The sequence below is a fragment of the Lathyrus oleraceus genome, chromosome 7 (genome assembly GCF_024323335.1).
Source record: "Lathyrus oleraceus cultivar Zhongwan6 chromosome 7, CAAS_Psat_ZW6_1.0, whole genome shotgun sequence".
In the NCBI taxonomy this organism is placed as follows: domain Eukaryota; kingdom Viridiplantae; phylum Streptophyta; class Magnoliopsida; order Fabales; family Fabaceae; genus Lathyrus; species Lathyrus oleraceus.
In genome coordinates this window covers 361,238,151-361,259,791 of record NC_066585.1, presented here as the reverse complement: position 1 = coordinate 361,259,791, position 21,641 = coordinate 361,238,151, and the positions used below count along the sequence as shown (strand labels likewise).

Genomic DNA, 21,641 nt, shown 5'->3' with positions numbered 1-21,641 from the left:
CTGATATGGCAGGGAAGATAAAAGAGGAAGTTCAGAAGCAAATTGATGCGGGGTTCCTGGTGACTTCTATATATCCTCAATGGGTGGCCAATATTGTGCCCGTGCCTAAGAAAGATGGAAAAGTCCGGATGTGTGTGGACTATAGAGACTTGAATAAAGCTAGTCCGAAAGATGATTTCCCTCTACCACATATTGATATGTTGGTAGACAATACAACTAAATTCAAGGTCTTCTCGTTTATGGATGGATTTTCCGGATATAATCAGATTAAAATGGCACCCGAGGATATGGAGAAGACAACATTCATCACACCTTGGGGAACATTCTGTTATCGAGTGATGCCCTTCGGTTTGAAGAACGCCGGAGCCACGTATCAACAAGCTATGACTACCTTGTTCCATGACATGATGCATAAGGAGATTGAGGTATATGTTGATTATATGATCGCTAAGTCAAGATCGGAGGCTGTATTCCCTGTAGAGGTGGAGATCCCATCAATGAGAGTCTTGATGGAGCCCAAGTTGACTGATGCTGAATGGGTTCAGAGTCGTTATGACCAGCTGAATTTGATTGAAGAGAAGAGATTGACCGCCATGTGCCACAGTCAGTTATATCAGCAGAGAATGAAGAAAGCTTTTGATAAGAAGGTCAAGCCTCGTGTGTTCCGAGAAGGTGACCTTGTGCTCAAGAAAGTCTTGTCTTTCGCGCCCGATTCCAGGGGCAAGTGGACTCCAAACTATGAGGGTCTATATGTTGTTAAGAGAGCCTTTTCAGGCGGTGCTTTGATATTTACAACTATGGATGGGGAGGATTTCACTCGTCCTGTGAATTCAGATGCAGTCAAGAAATACTTCGCCTAAAAAAATAAAAACTGAATAGCTCGCTAAGTTGAAAACCCGAAAGGGCGGCTTAGGCAAAAATGAGCGTCTCGGTGGATTGAAAACCCGAAAGGGCGGTCCAGGCAAAAGTTAGAGACATGAAAAATGAATATAGGTATCCCGCTAGATTGAGTACCTCATCCTGGGGCAATCTAGGCAAAAATTAGGGATTTGGCAAGTAACTACATCCTGACAAGACTTTGTTCCACAACTGTCATCCGTCAGAGATTCTTGCTCATTATCAACCAAAGCTTCAAATACGTCGGATTCAGAATTGGTGGAGAAATCGTCATTATGTTCAATGTAACCCTTTTCCAATATATATCACCAATTTCAAATTTGTAAAGATCTATGGAGTCTTGCCATTCGCAGACTACCATTCTATCAAATAAATTTGAGCATTTTATCCAATTATTGGCACTCTTATCTGTTTGTATTCAACAAATGTTTTGCATGTTTTGATTAAGAAAATATCATTGTTTTAAACGATCAAATTTTTTAATTTGTTTTTAAACAAAGTGAACATTCACAATGACGAAAGGATACTTAGGAGATCCTCAGTGCTCTCCCAAGGGTGGTACGATCCCCAACAGGGTAAGATTTTTGTCCATATTCCTGGCATGACTGTATCTCCTCCCTCTGGAACCCCTTGTGGTTTATCCTACCAAGTGGATTGCTTGTTGAGAGTCACCTTTCTTCCCTTCAGCAGAGTAGCAATCTTTCTTCCTCAGCAGCTTGGATCTCTTTGGGCAAGAGCGGTATTTGGTGGTTGATCCCGATAAATCCTTTATCTCCTCGGATAGATTCCCCAGTAGAGTTGTTGGTGTGGTGGACCTTGTCTGTGATAACTCTCGTCCCTAGTTGGAATGATTGATGATTCATCCCTTGCAGAGTTCTTTGCTTCCTGGTATCTCTGATCCCCAGCAGATTGGATACTCTCCGGTGAACTTGGCTTTCTCTCTTGAGATGTAGTACTGGGTGGTTGATTCCTGGACCTGGTTGTGTTAGATATGTCTGTCTGTCAACATACATCAAACATAAACCACGCATATTCATGCATAATTATAACATTCAGATATTCATGGTGCATTCTTTGCCATATATCGTTGTTTGTTGTCTCCTGCTATTTGGTGATATACTTCCCCAAGCAGACGTGTGTGTCTGATCTCTCCATATAGAGTCAGCTCCATAGGCAGAAAGTGTCTATCCTTTCCTCCATATTCCCCACCGGGTTATATCCTCGTGGATGTCGATTGTTTTTGTTCCTTCCCGACACATATATTGGGATGGTTTTCCCCATTGAGTTATATCCTCACCGGGACAAGTCTTGATTTGGTGTGCCTATCTAGTTTGATCCTAGATCGGTCTCTTGAGACTCTTTTCCTGTTTCCCCGTGGTAAATGAATAATTGCTCAATAATTAGTAATTATTATCCCCGGCGGAGTCTGTGTTTCTCTACCCTCATACCGGTAGTTGTAAACCCTATTTCTTCCCTTTTTGCAGAGTAACTATTTTTGCTCATCTTTAATTGGTGACAGTTCTCTTGATCCAGTATTCGGTGATGATATCCCCTCATCTGCTTGGATAATTGCCCTGATTATGCAATTTATCCCCAGCGGGTCATCTCTCGTCTACCTTGTTGTTGTTGGTAACGATTGTTCCTCCCCTGAATTGGTCATCATTATATACCTAGTTTCGGTATCCCGATGCCTTTTCTTTTTGGTCGATTTATCCTTTATTAACCCAGTAACCGGTTATGGATAATCGTCCATGCGAGTATATTATCTACGTTCTGACGGTAATAGATAGTATATCTCATGCACTCTCGGGTCTGAAGCCTTTTGTTCTTCCCCAGTTGAGTAAGATTTGTATCCCCTTTGTGGAGTCGAATATCCATCCTGTAATCGAGTTTGCTTTTAGCCCTCTTTTGGATGATGAGTGTTTTAGGAATATTCCCTAATTCACGCCTTGGTTGGTCACCTATTATATGCCCAGTAACCGGTATCCCTGGTGTTCCTTCCTCTCTGCTCCCTATTATGACTTTTTGTCCCCTGTGGAGTCAGAATCCCTGAGTTGAAGTATACCTTTTAGGTTTTCCTCAGACGTTTTGAAGTTTTGATATCTCTAACCCTTATGCCGGTCTTGGATATTCATCTCTTCCTGAGCATGTTGTATCTCTCTCCCTCATATCTAGCGTTCAGATCACATGTCTCTTTGAGCTTATTACCCAGTAACCGGTAATACCTCGTCCCGCTGCTTCCCCAGGAGTGTCCTTGTGGACATCCCCAGCGAAGTCCCTTAGTGGATTATTTTAATCCGGATTTTATCCGAAGTATCCGTTGTGGATAGTTTTGCTGTATTGGCATATTCCCCAATACATGCATCTTCGAGTCAGCTCGAGTCTTTCATTGGATCTTTTCCCTTTGGAATTATGTTCCCCACGCTTTGAGTCGTGACCTGCTCGCGCATTTTTATCCCTTTTCTATCCCCAGGAGAGTCCCCAGGGTCTTGGTCCCATGGAGTGAATTGCTCATATGGATTATCAGTGGCTTCTGATTTCTTTGCTTTTGTGGACACATATCTCCACAGAGTGCTACCATTTTTCATACCTACATTGGCATCATGAGGTCTCTTAGGGACCAAAATTCGTCTCTTTGTTATTATTTAAGCCCATTCTACCCCGTCGAGACGAAGATTTTAACCTTCACTTCTCCGGCTAGAATGACCTTAAATATGGGGCATCTGTAAGACCCCAATTTTGACCCTAAGATCCCTCATGGCATCATAACATTGCATTTGCATTGCCTCAAGGATCTTTAGCATTTTGGTTCCCTTTGCCTTTGGGTGGGACTCCTTGTGATTGGTTTGAGATCACCAAGCATGCTTGAATTATACATCATTGTTTCTCTTACTTTTGTTTACTAACCAAAAGCACAAAAGTGTGTAATTAACATCTTTTGTTTGAAGCTTGAGTATCATCCAAGACACTTTGTGGGTTCTATTTAGATGATCAGTCAACACAAGGGAATGACTTGAGATACTTCCAACAGGTTCAAATGGGGTCTATTCGTCAGTCAAAACGTTAATCTTGAAGGAGCAAAAGTTTGTTCATGAGCTGTCATGCTCGCTAGGCGAGCAAAACGGGTCGCCTAGCGAGTCCCAAGAAAAGCCACCAGAATCACCTACACTCAGAGGAATTTCTTGAACTGTCATGCTCGCTAGGCGAAGCCCACGTGTTTAAAAAAAAACGAAAAACGAATAAATAAATAAATAAATAAATAAAATATAATTTTTTTGGACTTGGGCCTCTCTCATTTGAGCCCACAGGTCCACAAAAATCAGGTTATAAATTCAGAGTTTCAGTGAAACAAAATTCAAATTCTATTCCTATTACCCTGGCAAGGAAAAAGATAGTGAGAGAAGAGCTAACAGAGTTCAGAGCAACCTCTAGAGACTGAAGGGAACTCATCGGCAAAGAACCAATTCCCTCTCATATAAACCCTCAGATTGCTTTGCAAACCCAACTGGGCAATTCAATTTCATTCGATCTCTCCAGTCAGGTTTGCCTTATTTCCATTACTTTATGCTTTTAATTTGAATGCTCTGAATGTATGAGGTATTATGGGTGAATTTGATACCCTTTTGATGCATGTGTTTGACAAGAGGTTTAGGCCTCCTACCCTTGGTTGCTTTTTGTGAATTTTAATGGCATGATTCATGTGGTTACATTTTGATTTGGGGGCAACTCTTGATTACCCTATCTTGTTTCTCTAACCTGTTTGTTGAGTTTTGTTTTGTGAGGGCTCATATGACTCTTGCAGAGATGGCTTTCCTGGTGTTCCACTTTATTTGTGGGGTACCACCTGGAGGTCTATTACGATTACCTATACTGACTCGCTTTCTTTGATGGTGTTTAGCTTGGAAGAGTCTCTGGGTTTCTTATCTCTTTAATTGCTGTTACTTCGGATCTTTATCCGTACGGTAGATCTCTCGATCCCTTTACTTTTCCCGCATGTTATCGATTTCTTAGGTTTCGTATAGCCTCTCGTGGCATGTCATTTAAGGTAGCGCGGTTCCTTCATCTAGGACTGCCTTTTTGCATGAGCGTTCCTAAAACGCAAACAACTCATTGATTTTTCTTCTCCTAAGAACATGTTATCTCCTTCTACTACAGGCGAGTAAGTCTCCAAAGGTCGAGCATCCGGTAGATTGCGTAGCAACGTCGTTCACCCCAAAACACAACCCTTACCCCATAGGTGGTCGAACTACGTTTTGCTCTGATTTTCATCCCAGATGAGATACGTAGGCATAAGACGCGATGTCTTAGCGAGCACACTCCTCTTTAACCCATAGGTAGCCGAGCTACGAAGACTCTGATTCTCAGATTTAGATGAGATACGTATGCAGTGGATGCGACATCCGTGCGAGTCATCCTTTTTTGACCCTTCTTTTAGTAAGTGATACATTAGATAAACATACACGCTTTTCTCATCCCTTCAATCATGTTTGCACAAATAAATTTTCAAAAAAAAAAAAAAAACCTTTGGAACAAGTATGAAAAGGGCTCCCTAGGAGTACCTAGGATGCTTTGGGTGCCTAACACCTTCCCATTGCATAACCAACCCCCTTACCCAGATCTCTCGATAAAACTTTTAGGTTTTTGTTCACTTTCAAACCATTCCTTTGGATAAATAGAAGTGCGGTGGCGACTCGACTTGTATGATTTACCTTGGATTTAGTCAATATCTCTAATGGTAACGAATACCCCGCTACACTCGCAAGGTAAATAGCAACATAAGCCAGAGTCTATGACTCTCAAGGCAAAGATCTGAATCGGATATCCAAGGTTTAACACCTCACAAGGCAAAGAGAGATAGATGCCAGAGTCTATGACTCTCAAGGCGAAGATCAAAATCGAAGAGCCAAGGTTTAACACCCCACAAGGCAAAGAATTGTGCCAAGGTTTAACACCTCACAAGGCAAAGAATGTGCCAAGGTTTAACACCTCACAAGGCAAAGAGAAAGTTAGATGCCAAATTTTATGACTCTCAAGGCGAAGATAAAAATCAAAGACCCAAGGTTTAACACCTCACAAGGCAAAGAATGGTGCCAAGGTTTAACACTTTACAAGGCAAAGAATTGATTAGAAGAGGGTGTACAAACACAAGTTGTTGATAGCCAAAGATGTTCCATTATTAGGGTGTTGGAAGATTGATGCTTGCTTGAAGAAGATTTATTAATTGTATGATTCAAATTGCACTAGAGTTTAGGAACAAGGGCGAGTGCTTTGAATAGCTAGGGCCTACGCCCCGTACGCAAAGTCACTCTAGATAAATATAGGAGAAACTCTGTCTCATCATTCCATATTACTTAAGGCTCGTAATTTGCAACTCAAATCAAAATTAACAAGTTGCTGACAAGAGATCCTGCGTTGATCCTATTGATATTGTAGAAGGAGACTTGAAAATCATGTAATTCAAATTGTGCTAAAGTCTATGAATAGAGGTGAATACGATGAGCCACGGGCCAAACGTCCCGCACCCAAAGATATCCAGAATGAGTGTAGGAAAACGCAAGTCTCATTCCTTCTCTATTGCTTAAGGCTTGTGCCACACACTTTGAATTATGATCGACAAATGTTGATTATTGATCTTGGTGATGCCATGTTGTTTGTTGTATTGAAAAGGCTTGACAATTGTTTGATACGAATTGTGCTAAAGCCTATGAATAAGGGTGAATGCTTTGCATAGGTGGGGCCTATGCCCCGTATGCAAAGTCATTCTAAACAAGGATGGGAGAAACTCTGTCTCATCATTCATCATTACTTAAGGCCTAAAGCTTACAATTTGAATCGCACTTGTCAAGTGTTGATACCTTTGTTGTGTTTGAGAATGTAGTCCACTTTGCTAGCTATGCTTGATTGATGTTGACTTGAAGTCTTGATCTTGCACTTGAACCTTGAGGTATTGAGCTTCAGAGATTCAGCATATCCATAATAGCTTAAGCGTAATGAACTTGTCATATCAAGTGATCAAGGGTCTTTTGATCACTTGAATGGGCTTGAGGCTTACAACACGATTACAAATGATTTGGTTGACCAAAGTGACCTTTGGGTCAACACTAATCGGTGGGATTAAAATAATTGTTGAATTATATACAATAATAAATAATATTAAATTAATCAACTAAATGATATCAGACAATTCTAATTAAATCCATAAACTAGGGAGCATGTATTGAAAATCAAGATTTTTCTGCCTAGGAGAAAAATAGTCATTATGTTAAAAATGATTAATATTGAATTAACATTCTAATCATGGAAATTCTAATTAAACTCCAATTCTAAAAATCAAATATTCTAGCAATTCTAATTATCCAAAGATTTCTAATAATCCTAATTGATTTCTAATATTTCTAAAATTTAATTAAAATTCTAAAAAAAGGATTCTAAAAATTCTAATTAATTCGTACTTTGATCTAAAAACTATTTAACCTAATTAAAATAAAATCAATTATTTCTAAGATTTAATCAAGATTATCATGAATTAAAATCTAATCCAAAATTTCTTAATCAACCTAATTATTCTAATATGGCCTAATCAAACAAATTAAACTAAACGAATTCTAATAAATTACTTAGAATTCCAATTAATATTTATTCTATATTAAAATTCCTAAAATCTAAATTAATCAAATTAAATTAATCCATTGAAATTAACTTAATAAAAATTAATCACATAAATTAATGGTAATTAAAGTCCTAACTAAAACTAAACATATCAATTAATTAGATTTATCACAGGTCCAAAATTCAGAACCTGGAATAGTGGCTTGAAAGGTTGGGCCTTAGGGAGTAATGGAGCGAAATGAAGAGGTGTGTCGGTCCAGAAATAGGGTGAGAATAGAAGGCATGTCCAGGTGAGAGTAACTCGTTTGGGCCCTGGGCCCAAACAACCTTCCAAACCCGGACTCAGGTAGGTCCAGACCTAAGGATAAAATGGAAGGAGAAACGACGCTCCTGAAGGAACGTTGCAGCCCCAATAGCCAACACGCTCACGCAAAGAAGAAGAACATGCTTCTGAGTAGGCTCGTATGACGGTATGATTCGCCGGCGTCTCCTCCTCCTCATAAACGGTGTCGCCGCTGCAATCCATCGAATATAACCACAGTCCCCACGCTAATCCTCAATTTGGCTCACATCCATCAAAGTCTTCGTCGCTATCATCCGCCGTCAACTGGACTTTGTATCGCTAATAGAGAAAAAACGCGGAAGCACGGGTGAATCGGGGGATTTTAACGTGGCCTGGACGACTCAGATTAGTCCATTGAGACATGGAAACACAGAGCCAATATTCAAAATGATAAACTCACCAGATTGAACAGGTATTAGACGCTTGATTTCCAATTACTCCCTCTCCCTCTGTTTGATTTGTTGTGAACCTGCGTGCGTGTGTCTTCTTCTTCTGTTACGAACTTACTGCGGTTGATGCGTTGCAGAGAGCAGATTGCGGATTGGTGAATTTATGTTGCAAAAAGTGAATGAACCGATGCAGAATGATGAAGAATTGATGCAGAGGATGGTGCAGAAGTGATGATGACGTGAGCTTGAAGGATGATGACTCAGTCGCGAGAAGGTGGAGGATTCTTGATGCAGAAAGTGGAGAAAGTGGTTGCAGAATAATGGAGAAAGTTGACGGAACTGCAGAATGAAGTTGCAAAAATGGAGAACCAAGTTGCATAAAATTTTTCCTGCAGAATGGTAGTACAGGTGCGTTTTTATAGCCCCAAAATCTGTTAGAAATTAATCTTAAATGCATCTCAAATTGCTCTGAAATGAAAAAACATTTAGAGGTTAGTTATAGGTTGAATCAATTAGTTGTTAGGGTTATTTTTGTTAGTTGGACTTGGAGCTCTGTCTTGAAAATTCCAATGTAAATTCAGGTTAAATTGTGTTGAAATATCAATTTCTGTTATTTTTGGTTTGAGTTAATTGGATGGTTAGTTGTAAGATCTTTTCAATTAGCTTGAATTTAGTTTTAATTTCATTTGCGTTTATGATGGGTTTGTACACCCACAGGGTGGATGCTTTGTATTGTTAATATGAAAACGGTTAGAATGTTGGAATGAATGCTATGGTGACCGAAATCCTTGGAAGAAGATGGAATTGGTTTTGTTATAGGTGTAAATCCCCATTGAAACAAAATGTTAGTTACAAATGGTGAATTTTGTTAGAGCTATCCTTTCAACCGAAACTTATAGTCAGATTTTTAAATGTAATTAAAGTGAAACTGGAATTAAAACGCAATGCCTGTGATACTTTTGTGCGGTTGGTTAGTAACTAAATTATTATTTGTTAATTAGAGTTGCGGGAAAATGCTATGCAGAAAATGCAGGATGTGATTTTCGAATGTTTATCTATTCTAGCCAAGGTGAAGTTATGTTAATTGAGTGGTGTTAGTTATGTGTGTACAAACTTGGTTCGGTAATTAGTAAAACCTGCATGTTAGGAATTCAGTTGGCAAGAAAAATGTAGTTTCTACTTTGTTAGGTGAATTGGTTTGTTTGAATCACAAACTGCTTAATTAATTAGATGAGTCCTTGTTAGTGATGCCTATATATAAATCCTGTTAGCTAACAAGATCAGTTAGAAAATTCACCAATTGTTAATGTTACAAGGCATAAATAAAAGTTAAATAAAAGTTAATATTATGTTGATTGAATGGTTTAGTTTTCAATGATTTTGCAGGTTAATGGCTTCTTTTGGTGCAGCTGTTGGTGAGCCTTATGTGCATGGCGTGTTCTTCATAGGCAACCTTCCGGATCGTTTCGAATTCACATTATTCTATCACTTTCAACACAAATAATGTGAACCTATTATCGTCCATCTAAACTTTATGTTGATTATGAAATGATATGATTACTATATTTTATAAGACTAAATCAACCAGCATGGGAATTATGTACGATTAAAAATGTAAATGTTGGTTGGCCTATGAGGGACTAAATATCAGTATACTGTTACTATCAAGTAATCATAGCATAACAACTTCATTATCTTTATATTTTTACTTGAGTAATAAGTAATGAAAACATATCATATTTATCTTAGTAACAACTATTATAAACATTTCTAATTCATATCTACTATGTCAAATACTTGACCAAGTCCTCTATCAGCATACTATCCTAAAATTTTCAACTGATAGTTTAACTATTTGAAGCCTATTTGGATGTAAAATTAGGATTTAGGATTTTGGAAATTAAATTGTCAGTTATGATCGTGATTATAGAAAAAAATGGGATATGCATTGATTGAGATTTATTCAATGTGTGAAAATTATTAATTGAAAATTAATTAATTAATTGCTTGAAAATTGTTATTTGACATTAGCAAGGGTTTGAAGTGGAAGGATCTAATTATTAATAATTGAAATGGATTTAAGATGCCAATGAAAATGGTTTTGAAAAGTAACGTTGAAATTGGGTTCGAAAGTCATTTTAAATGGATTTAAGGGTCTGTTTGTTTTGTCTTTTTTTAAAAATGATTTTTATAGTGTTATATATTTTAGTGTAAAAAAATTTACAAAGAAACTTTTCATAAAAGCTTCAAATAAAAATTTTGTTTGAATAGTTATTCTTAAAATGTTATTTTAGGTATTTTATCATTTTATCGAAACTTTTTTTGGATATTAAAATTTTAAAAAATCACTTAATTTTGAAGCTATTTCAAATAGCTTTTTCTAAAAATCATTTTTGAGATACATTTTTTTTTTAAATTGTGATTTTGACTATGTTTTGATCTTCAATAATGTATATTTATGTTATACAATTAACAATTCAATCTTTTAATTTATAAAAAATAAATTTAGAAAAACTTGTAATATCTTGAAAAACATTTTTGTAAAATCCATTTTCAAAAATACAAAGAAAAAATCCATTTTTTTTAAAGCTAAAACAAACTGGCCCTAAATGTCTTGCTTGAATAGCTTTGAAATGTTAATGTCAAATGGTTTTGAGAAGTTAATGAGAAGATTTATAAAGAGAAGGTTGAGATGGATTAAAGGTCATGTTGAAAGTCGTTTTCTCATATTAACTTGGAATACTTTTGGAAGACAATTAAGACGAGTTAGAAAGTTAATCTGAAAAAAGCATTTAAAAAGCATAGTTCGTAATTGAATGGTTTACTGAAAAATAAGGTTAAAAGAGTGAACACAAGTTTAGGTCCAAAGGTTAGTAACAAGATGGAATGATTTGGCTTGTTAAACCATGAAATAACTTGGACAAAATCAGATGAGCATGGTTGACTTTGGTCAGCTTGTTGACCAAAAAGTCACAGCTGACCAAAGTCAGTTTTAGATTGAGAATTGGGGTCTTCCCATGATTTTCAAGCGAAACATGATTGACATGAAACAAAGACTAGTGTTTAATCCCCAATGGATCAAAACATATGGACCAATGCTTCTGCCAATACCAAGAGACCTAGACAATGTTTGACTCATATGACATATCCACCACGTACACATGTAGATGGTGTATGATGCTTGATACGATAGCCAACCATATTTCCACAATGAATTAGGGTTTTTATCAAGCACAAGGTGATAAATCGAGCCATAAGGCACATTAAGATTGCACCCTCCCTGATTAGGCTTTTGAGCCCATAGCAAGGTCAACAACTGATTCTCCCATCATGAGCATCCATAATTAGGGTTTAGGCACGAAAGATCAAGATGTAATCCCCTATGATGTTGTGAGAATGAATGCATGATGCACATGAATGCAGATGAATCTCAAGTCATATGTTGGACAAAATACAAAAAGGGGAGGACAAATTTTAGGGTACGACAATGTGATGATTTTTCCACCTCAATTTATCTTGATAAAGTGATAAGAGTGGTCTTGATTTGGGCATTATTTTGGTGCTAGTCTCATATTAAGTAACCATTTGCTTCTAATCTTTCTGCATTTTTAATCATCATTATTAATTATTGTTTGAAAGGGGAAAAAGAATAATATTTTGATAAGACTTTTTAAAGCAAACTCATATTAACAAACAAGTGAATTATCTCAAGCTTTTCGACTTCTGCTGATAACCAGGGGATTTCTTATTCATTCACTTTATGGTTTAATAAGAAAAAACTACTTCCTAAATATGCTTCTATATTAAACGACTAGATCAAATTCTGAGTATGCTATAGATTGTCAAATCCTTAAAAACATTGGTAAGGTCTGACATGCATTTATGGAGGATATTATTAGATCCCCTTCATGAATTATTTGAACTTTAAGCTACATTTTTAACCTTTCATTGACGGGCTATTGTTTGAAAACTATAATCGTGCTTTTATCATTATAGAGACATGGTGCATATCGCATATATCTTGTTGAAGTCAACTAAAGGCTATGTAACTCATTTTATATCTTAATCCTTTTATTATGACTCAGCTCTCTAACCAACAAGCGTACTAGGAGATTTATTCTAATGAATAAGTTTGACCACATGGCAAGTCTATAAAGCTGGTGTAATAATCCTGATGATAGGAAAGAATTGAGCTATCGTTGCTAAGTTAAAAGGTAACAAGTCGCCCACATGTGTCAAACGGTATTACGAGTCGATAAAGTTAACTTTGAAAAAGGAGATTTATCAAGCGAGACTGTCTGCAAGATCAAAAAGCATATGAAAGGCGCACATCTATGCTTTAATTGGTTATTTTCTTGTATAAGGTGAGTTGGGGTCTCTATCGTTTATAATTTTTTTAAGAATTATTCTAGCCTGCTATGAATAAGGGATGCCACTTTTTTTTCCCTATGTGGGTAGGGTTTTTGATGAGGCGCCCCTTGTTGTCCCACTTTGGTTTTTGCAGGGCCACATAGAACTGGTGAAACCTTGAAAAAATCATACTGCTAGAATTCCACAGGAAGATCTTTGCTGCCTATCAAGGCAATACACGAATATATTAGACTTCCATAGGAAGATCCTTACCGCCTCTCAAGACAATACATGAATATGTTGGACTTCAACAGAAAGATCTCTTCTGCCCCTCAAGGCGATACCTTATGCTGGACTTCTCAATGAAGGTCTTTACCGCCCCTCGAGGCAATACCTTATGCTGGACTTCTCAACGAAGGTTTTTGCCTCCCCTCGAGGTGATACCTTATGTTGAACTTCTCGACGAAGGTCCTTATCGTTCCTCGAGGTGATACCTTATGCTGTACTTCTCAACGAATGTTCTTCTCGCCCCTCGAGGCTATACCTTATGTTGGACTTCTCAATGAAGGTCCTTTTTAGCCCCTCAAGGCGATACCTTATGTTGTAATTCTCAACTAAGGTCCTTGTCGTGCTCTGAGGCGATATCTTACGCTAGACTTCTCGACGAAGGTCCTTTCCGCCCCTTAAGCTGACACATTATGCTGGAATTCTAAACGAAGTTTATTTCTCCCACGAAGCAAATACAAACGATAGACTTCCACCGGAAGATCCTTGCCACCCACTAGGCAAATACAAATGTTGAATTTCCTCCGGAACATCCTTGCCGCCTATGAGGAAAATAAAAATGTTGGACTTCCTCCAAAAGATAGTGGGCACCAAGACAATTGTGGAGGCCACTTCTTGAACCTCCTTGTGAACTTCTTTCTGATGTACAACCTTCCCCTTAGGTGGCTTCTGAACCACATTTTCAGACTCAGAAGCAACTTGCTTCCTTTTTCTTGAAGGCATGTACACACAACCTTTAGGAGCTTCAGAAAAGTCCTTTATGGCCAGAGTGACTCCAGTCTCTTTCCTAACCATCTTGACGTATTCCTGAATAAATTTAGGATTGTCCAACTCGGAGATAGATGGAAATTCATAAATATATGCAATCATATCATTTTTGATCCCGAAGCTTGTAGGAGGTTGAATCACATCTTTCTTTTTGATAATGTTCATATTCCCTAACATAGTAACTGAGAGAATATTCCCATATATAATCTCCATATCTTCATTAGCACTAAAACTCATCAGAGTCTCAATCAACCTACTCTGATGAAATAGTTCAGAAAGAAGCCTTGCATAATGGACATGTTTCTTATTATGTTTTGTGCTTTCTTTGATAGCCTCACACATGTGATGGAATATGTATGCAGGAAGATTGATCATCTCTTAGTTACCAGAAACTAGATGAAGTTCTTGTAATCCCAAGATATTTTATTAGTGCTCCCTTATCTTGGAATCAAGCAGCTAATCAAGATTTTAAATAGAAGTTTGTACTCAATTTCCATGTTTTTCACTTTTTCGAAGTCTTCAGATTTAAGAAACAGACGTTGCTTGATCACACTAGATTCATGACTGCTGTCTTTAGAGTTTAAAGCACATATACCAATGTTGTCCATTTTCAGAAGCTTGACAATATGACTTTGAGTGATAGTCACATCTATCCTCATAACAACATATATCATCTCCACCTTCTTGAATTCCTCCAGATCCATCTCAACCCTTGACTTCCCCTTGAGATTTTTATTCTCGACAATATTCAGATTCTCTTCAAAAGCAGCTGAACTTTCATAAAAAACTTTAGCACTAGCCCATAAATCCTTAACCAAGTAGGGAAAGGTAGGACCATTCAGGATTTCAAAATAGTTCATCCATCCTTGATCTTCAAAATAAGATTTTAACGGAAACCCACTAACTCTAAAAGACTCAAAGTCTACAATCTTCTCAATAATCAACTTTAGATCCTCTTCTCTAAGCATCAAAGTTTTGGGTTTGATTTGGAGAGCTTTTCCATAGTCTATAACCATTGGAATTGGATTTGATGAAGATGCCATTGGAATGGAGTTTAGGGTTTTAAAAGGTTTGTAAAAAATGGTTATCTTTTTGAGGAGGCTTGAGTATGAAAAGTGTTGGTAGTGAAGATATATATATATATATATATATATATATATATATATATATATATATATATATATATATATATATATATATATATATAGAGAGAGAGAGAGAGAGAGAGAGAGAGAGAGAGAGAGAGAGAGAGAGAGAGAGAGAGAGATAGAGAGAGAGAGAGAGAGATTGTGCAATAATGAAAAGTTTAAGTGACTCGAAGTGTAAAAAGGTTTTTTTTAAGAAACACAAGTTAATGACAAATGGGCGTTATGCACAACATTCAAAACGTTTTCATCATTAATCACTAGTTATTACCTAACAGCTCAGAAACCAAGTGTCATAAAACCTTTCAGATTCATGATACGTAAGTGGACAGGTGTTAAAAAATATATTTTTCCACTAATATGCTATTAGAGGAAACTAATCAAATTCTGAGCATCAGAGGCTGAGGTGCATCAGATGGTACTATTCATCAGAAGCTAGTTCAGAGCTTTTGGCCACAGTAGCTTATGATCATCATCAGAATCTAATCCTCCATTCAGAAGCAAGCAATAATCTTTAACGAAATGCATGTTCATATTCCTTTTGATAAAATCAAATCTTTCAATAGTAAAGGGTCTGGTAAATATATCAGCCCATTGATGATCAATACCAATGAACTGTATATTTATCACACCCTTCTGAACATAGTCTTTAATAAAATGATGTTTTATTTCTATGTGCTTGATTCTATAATGTTAAATAGGATTCTTTGTCAAAATATTGGAATACTACTTCCACTTATCTGATAGTCTTCCAACTGATATTTCATCCAGAGTAGTTGTGTGCAATAACTTGCAGCTGAGATGTATTATGCTTCTGATGTAGACAAAGAAATATTTTTTTGTCTTTTACTAGCCAAGTATATTAGGTTTTCACCTATGAATTGAAAAATTCCACTAGTGGATTTTCTCTCAATTGTATCCCCAACATAGTCAGTATCATAGAATCCAACTAGCTTATAATCTAGATTTTTTTATAAAGCAGCCTAGATTGGTTGTTCCCTTCAGATACCTAAAGATCCTCTTAACATCTATTATGTGTATCTATCTAGGATCTAACTGAAATCTTGCAAAGTAACAGATACTGAATAAGGTATCTGGTTTAGAAGTTTTTAAATAAAGTAAAGAACCAATCATACCTCTATACAACTTCTGACAGACCTTGGTGCTACTTTCCTCTTTGCTCAGATTGCAGGTTGGATGCATATGAGTGCTTGTGATCTTGCAATTATCTAGCTTGAACTTCTTCATAAGCTCCCTTTTGTATTTAGTATGATGAACACATACTCTCTCTCTTGCATTGATATTTGAATCCGAGGATCCATCTTGAAGCTGAAGGTCTTCTTGGATTGTGATGAATATGAGGATCCATCTTGAGCTTCTTCAGAATCTTCAACATATGGATGAGCTTCTAAGGTTGGATCAACTTCTGAATTACTAGCTTCTGAAGTTATGATAGCTTATGAGTTACCGACTTCTGATGGATTGCTAGCTTCTGGACCTCTAGCTCCTGATGCATCTTCACATACACATATTTCTGAAAAGTTTTGAACTAGCTCTGACATTTTACTATCACGCTTTTTGTCATCAAATTTTATGTCTATTGACTCTTTAACCATATTGGTTTCATAGTTATACGCCCTGTATGCCTTTGGGCATTTAGAGTATCCTAAAAAGATACCCTTTTGAGCTTTGGCATCAAGTTTATTACGATAGACTTTATTGTTCAGGATGTAACATGTACATCCAAACTGATGAAAATATAAATGCTTGGATTTCTTCCTTTGAACAACTCATATGAAGTCTTGTTCAAAATAAGTCTAATATAGATTCTATTATGTACATAACATGATGTGTTTACAGCTTCTACCCATAAGTACCTAGATAAGTTGTCTTCATAGATAATGTTTATGACTATTTCTTGTAAAGATATATTCTTTATCTCTACAACTCCATATTTATTGGAGTTCTAGGAGAAGAGAACTCATGGAGAATTCCATGTTTTTCACAAAAAAATTAAAATGGCTCATTTTCAAATTTACTACCATGATCACTTCTTACCTTTTAATTTTTTGATTTCCTTTTCAGTTTGTACTTGTATGCAAAGGATGTTGAACACATCATATGATTCATCCTTGGTTCTAAGGAATTAAACCCAAACCCATATGTTATATTCATCAATAGTGACTAGTCCAAATTTCTTCACATTGATTGATGGAGTACTAATAGGACCAAACAAATCAATGTGAAGCAGTTTTAAGGGTCTGGAGGTAGAGACAATGTTTTTAGTTTTGAAAGAATTTTTACTAATTTTCCATACTTGGCATGCTCCACAAAGAGCATCTCAGTGATAATTGAATTCTGGAAATCCTTTAACAAGTTTCAACTTACTAAGTTTAGAGATTAATCTCCAGTTAGCATGACATAACCTTCTATGCCAGATCCTTTCTCATCACTAAATGATAGAAGGAAAAGTACCTTATGAAACCAATTTAGAAAATTTAATTTTATAAACACTGCCTTTCCTCCTACCTTTAAACATTACAGACTTGTCAGATTCATTCATCATTATACAGTTGTTCTTATTAAACATGACTTTATAACCACTGTCACAAAATTGACTAATGCTCAGTAGGTTATGTTTAAGTCCATCCTCAAGTCAAACATTATTAATTGAGATATAAGAGTTACCAATAGTACCCATACCAATGATATTTCCTATATGATTTCCTCCAAATCTCACAGTTCCTCCCTCTTTCAGAGTTAGGGTTTGGAACATAAGCTTTCTCTTATCATGTGTCGTGAGAAACCACTGTCCAGGTACCATGACCACTACCTTACTTCTCTCTTGAATCATATCTGTAGCAAAAACAATTTGAGATTTAGGTACCCATAGTCTTATGGGTCCTTAAGGATTAGTTCTGATAGGGTTCTTCTTGTTTTGTACCTTTTCTCTCATATGATAATGCTTGGGATCATTCAACACTTTTGATTTAAAAGTTTGTTGTATTGAATGGATCTTGGCCTTAGGTTCTGAACCTTTCATAATGTTAGCTCCTAATATCTTAGGTTCTGGCTTCTTCATAACCTTTGACTCTAGAGTCTCAGGTTCGTACTTTTTTAGAACCTTTGACTCAACAACTTTAGGTCCTGGATGGTTTAGAACCTTTGCATTTTCAACAGCAAGTACAAAATAAGATTCAAGCCCTTTTTAAGCAGAGCTTGAAGAACAAGGATTTGTTGGTTTACTCAAGGTTTCAAACCTTGAATTAAAATATTTTTGGGAGTAACCAAGAAATTCCCATTTTCTCATGCTTACTACATAAATCATGGAAGAAAGTTTAGTTCTATTAAAACCATTTATGATAAACTCTTGAAGAGCCATTTCATTCTTATTTACTAGATCAAAATGATCCTTCTCCGGGGCTTCATTTTTGCTTTGAACCGAATTTAATTCTTCCTTCAAAATATCATCTTTCTTTTTCAATATTTTCATGTCTCTAGCTTTATCTTGACATCTTCCCATGAGATCTTGAAATAAAGTAATTAAATCAGAACGAGATAGTTTAGAAAATGCCTCATCCTCTTCCTCAGACTATGAAATATAATTTGAGTCAGATTCTACTTCAGAAGATGTAAGAGCCATCAAAGAAAGGTCAGCTTGCTCTTCATCCTTTTCAGAGTCTTCTTCATTGTCAAGTTTATACCATGTTGCCATGAGACTCTTCTTGAATTTGTTTTTGAAGTTGTCTTTATGAAATCTTCCCTTATTTGACTTATCCTTTTATAGTTCAGGATATTGAGCAATGAAGTGACCAAGCTTCTTGTAGTTGAAGCATCTCTTCTGATCATCCTTCTTATCTCTAAAGCTAAATCCTATGAAGCCACTGCTTCTACCAGATAATATCTTGTTATTTTTGTCCATATACTGAAACTTTTTAATGATAAAGGTCATCTCGTCATTATCTGAATCTTCTTCAGAACCTTCTACATGAGAAGCTTCTTCAGAGTCCCAAACTTAAGGAGCCTTTGTAGGTTTATCAACAGATTTCAAAGCAAGAGGACTTAAATTTCTGACATGTTCGTCTCCATTGAGCTCTATCTCATGGCTCTGAAGATTGTTGATAATATTTTCAAAACTTAATGTGTTTAAGTATTTAGCCTCCTAAATAGCTGTCACTTTAGGTCTCTATCTGACAGGAAGAATCCTAAGAATCTTCTTGACATGATCAAATGTAGTGTAGCTCTTATTCAAAACCTGATCCATCAGATTCTGGCTTTTAAGCTTCTTTTAAGATGTTCGTAGTTAGAACCAATACTTGGATTGTTCATGAAATTTTAGTTTATGATCCTGCACACTTCAACAAATATTAATATACCAAATTATTCTTTAAATACTTTGTTATCAACAAAACTTAAAGGATATGGCATAAACCAATTTTGTTCCAACAAATATTATTACGTGTATTTGGTTAACTAAAAAGTGTAGGGTTTAGGGTGTTACATTGATCAGCTAGGTTATGGTACTTCAAATTCAAATGTATCAAAGATTCTACAATATTGAAAGAATCTAGGAATGACCGCGTAACGACTCAATTGTAGATACTAAGGCAAAGGACCACAAAGATATGGATTTATACCATCTTAGCATTTTTTTCTCTCTCCCAGCATTACTGGTAGGACAATTTTTCTGGAAGGATGGGTAGATGAGTCATTGAATGCTAGGAAGTCCCCCCTCAGGTAAGGTTTGATATCTTTATCCTTTAAATAAAGTCTAACAAGATTTGTGGAGTATATCAGATTGCAAGAACTTCCATCATTTACGTGGATCCTAGGAATCACACGACCCATAATGATAGTGTAAGAACCAAATTTGGTTATGCATTCAGAGGTTTTGATGATAACAATGCATTGTTTCTTAGAGAACAATTTTGCACACTAATAGTTTTTATCTAGTGTGTAGCTTTTGCTAATAGGTTCTGACTCTGAAGCATTGACGTCTGATGTCATCTGATTCTGGAATCAACACACTCAGGCTCTTAAGAGATACAAGTGCTTTACAAGATGCTGCCAAGTTCTAGAAAGCTCTCAGAAAACGATTCTAATGAATGTTTGTGCTAAAGATTCTGATTGTGACTCTAATTGAAGAGACTCTGAAGGATTTTCAGCCTTCAAGATTCTGCGCTCAAGTTCTGAAGATTCTGAAGAACAAGATCTGAAGACTCTAAAGACCAAGTTCTGAGGAACTGTGTCAAGACTCTGAAGACCGAGGTTCTGAAGATTTTTTCAACAAGTCTCTTGATCCTTCTAAGCATGCTTCAACATCATTTCATCGGAAGCCTCTGAAGATTAGAAGATAAGATCAAAAGGTTTTCCATCAGAAAAATAGTACACAATACAAGATCACCTTTCCCTCAACTACGCTAATTTTATGGGCTAAGGACAATATTATTGTACCATTTTGTCTCCTATATGCAAACCGTTACGCAAAGATACAACTGCAATTTGCTATTCCAATTCTACCCTCCAACATATCTTTTAACTTCCTATATAAAGGACACTTGGAAGATTGGAAGAAGTCGTCAGCGCTTACACTATTGAACATACACACACACACACACACTCTCTGCTATAGTAAATATTTTCTATGTATAGTCTTTGTAAACACACAAGAGTTGTTGCTCGTTATTGTGTGAGATATTATTTGTATTAAAATTTTCTTAATCTAGTTTCTTAGAAGCATTCTTTGTAAACATAAACTTGTAAATCTCAAATTTGTTTGAGTGGTTTCCTTGAGTGACTAGGTTTTAGTAAGATAGACTCAAGAAGACAAAGACGGTTTGTCTTTGTGGTGTCTGTAATCAGGTTTTGATTATAATGGATTAAGTCCTTATTGAGAAGGAGAAATCACCTTGGTAGGATGGACATGAGGTAGCTTTGTTAATAGGGAACCAATATAAAAATAACTTTGTTATTTTTTTTGTTCGTGTTATTGCTTTATTGAGTTGGTTTTGAAAAAGCTTTTGTTTTTAGAAACTCAATTCAAACCCATCTTTCTTGTGTTTCTTGCCACATTCAATTGGTATTAGAGCTCTGGTTCCGGTCTTGATAAGATATCAAATACTTAACAATGTCAGATAAAGATCCAGTGTGAAACACAACGGCTGCACTTCCACCACTAGTTACTCAAAAAAATAATAAATATAATTACAATGCTAAACCTCCAGTTTTTGATGGAGATAGATTTGGCTATTGTAAGGATAGATTAGAGAGCTTCTATCTAGGTCACGATGTTGATCTATGATATATGGTAGTTGATAGCTACGAACACCCAGTAGATGCAAGTTGCAATAAAGTTGAAAGAAGAGTGATGACAGATCAACAGAAGAAAGACTATAAGAATAATCACAAAGCAAAAACCATCTTGCTAAATGTTATTTCATACACTGAGTATGAGAAAATCACCAACATAGATACTGCTAAATCTATATTTAATTCTCTGAGAATGAAGCATGAAGGGAATGCACAAGTCAATGAAACCAAGGCTCTTGCCTTGATTCAAAAATATGAAGCATATAAGATGGAGGATGAAGAAACTATTGAGAACACGTTCTCAAGATTTCAGACTCTTGTTGCAGGACTTAAGGCTCTGGACAAAGGGTATTCTATTGTTTATCATGTTAAAAAGACCACCATCAGTCTAACTAAGCGCTAGAGACCTATGGTACCATATCTGGAGTTATCAAAGGGTCTTAACAACTATTCTCTTGAAGAACCGGTTAGTTCTTTAAGAAGTCATGAGATTGAGCTCGAGGAAGATGAGGCCAAGAGAAATATCAATTATGTTGCTCTGAGGTC

General features: G+C 36.3%; 1 protein-coding gene and 1 long non-coding RNA gene across 2 annotated transcripts; one reads left to right on the top strand and one right to left on the bottom strand.

Annotated features, from left to right (window-relative positions):
* Positions 1–7,887: 7,887 nt before the first annotated feature.
* On the top strand, positions 7,888–9,938 carry LOC127101684 (uncharacterized). The gene is made up of 3 exons (XR_007794691.1): positions 7,888–8,261; positions 8,376–8,646; positions 9,625–9,938. It is a non-coding gene; the product is annotated as an uncharacterized LOC127101684 (long non-coding RNA).
* A 4,140-nt stretch (positions 9,939–14,078) lies between these two features.
* Positions 14,079–14,684, bottom strand: LOC127103846 (uncharacterized). The gene has a single exon (XM_051041087.1). The coding sequence runs from the start codon at positions 14,682–14,684 to the stop codon at positions 14,079–14,081; it is 606 nt and encodes a 201-aa protein (XP_050897044.1).
* Positions 14,685–21,641: the final 6,957 nt, after the last annotated feature.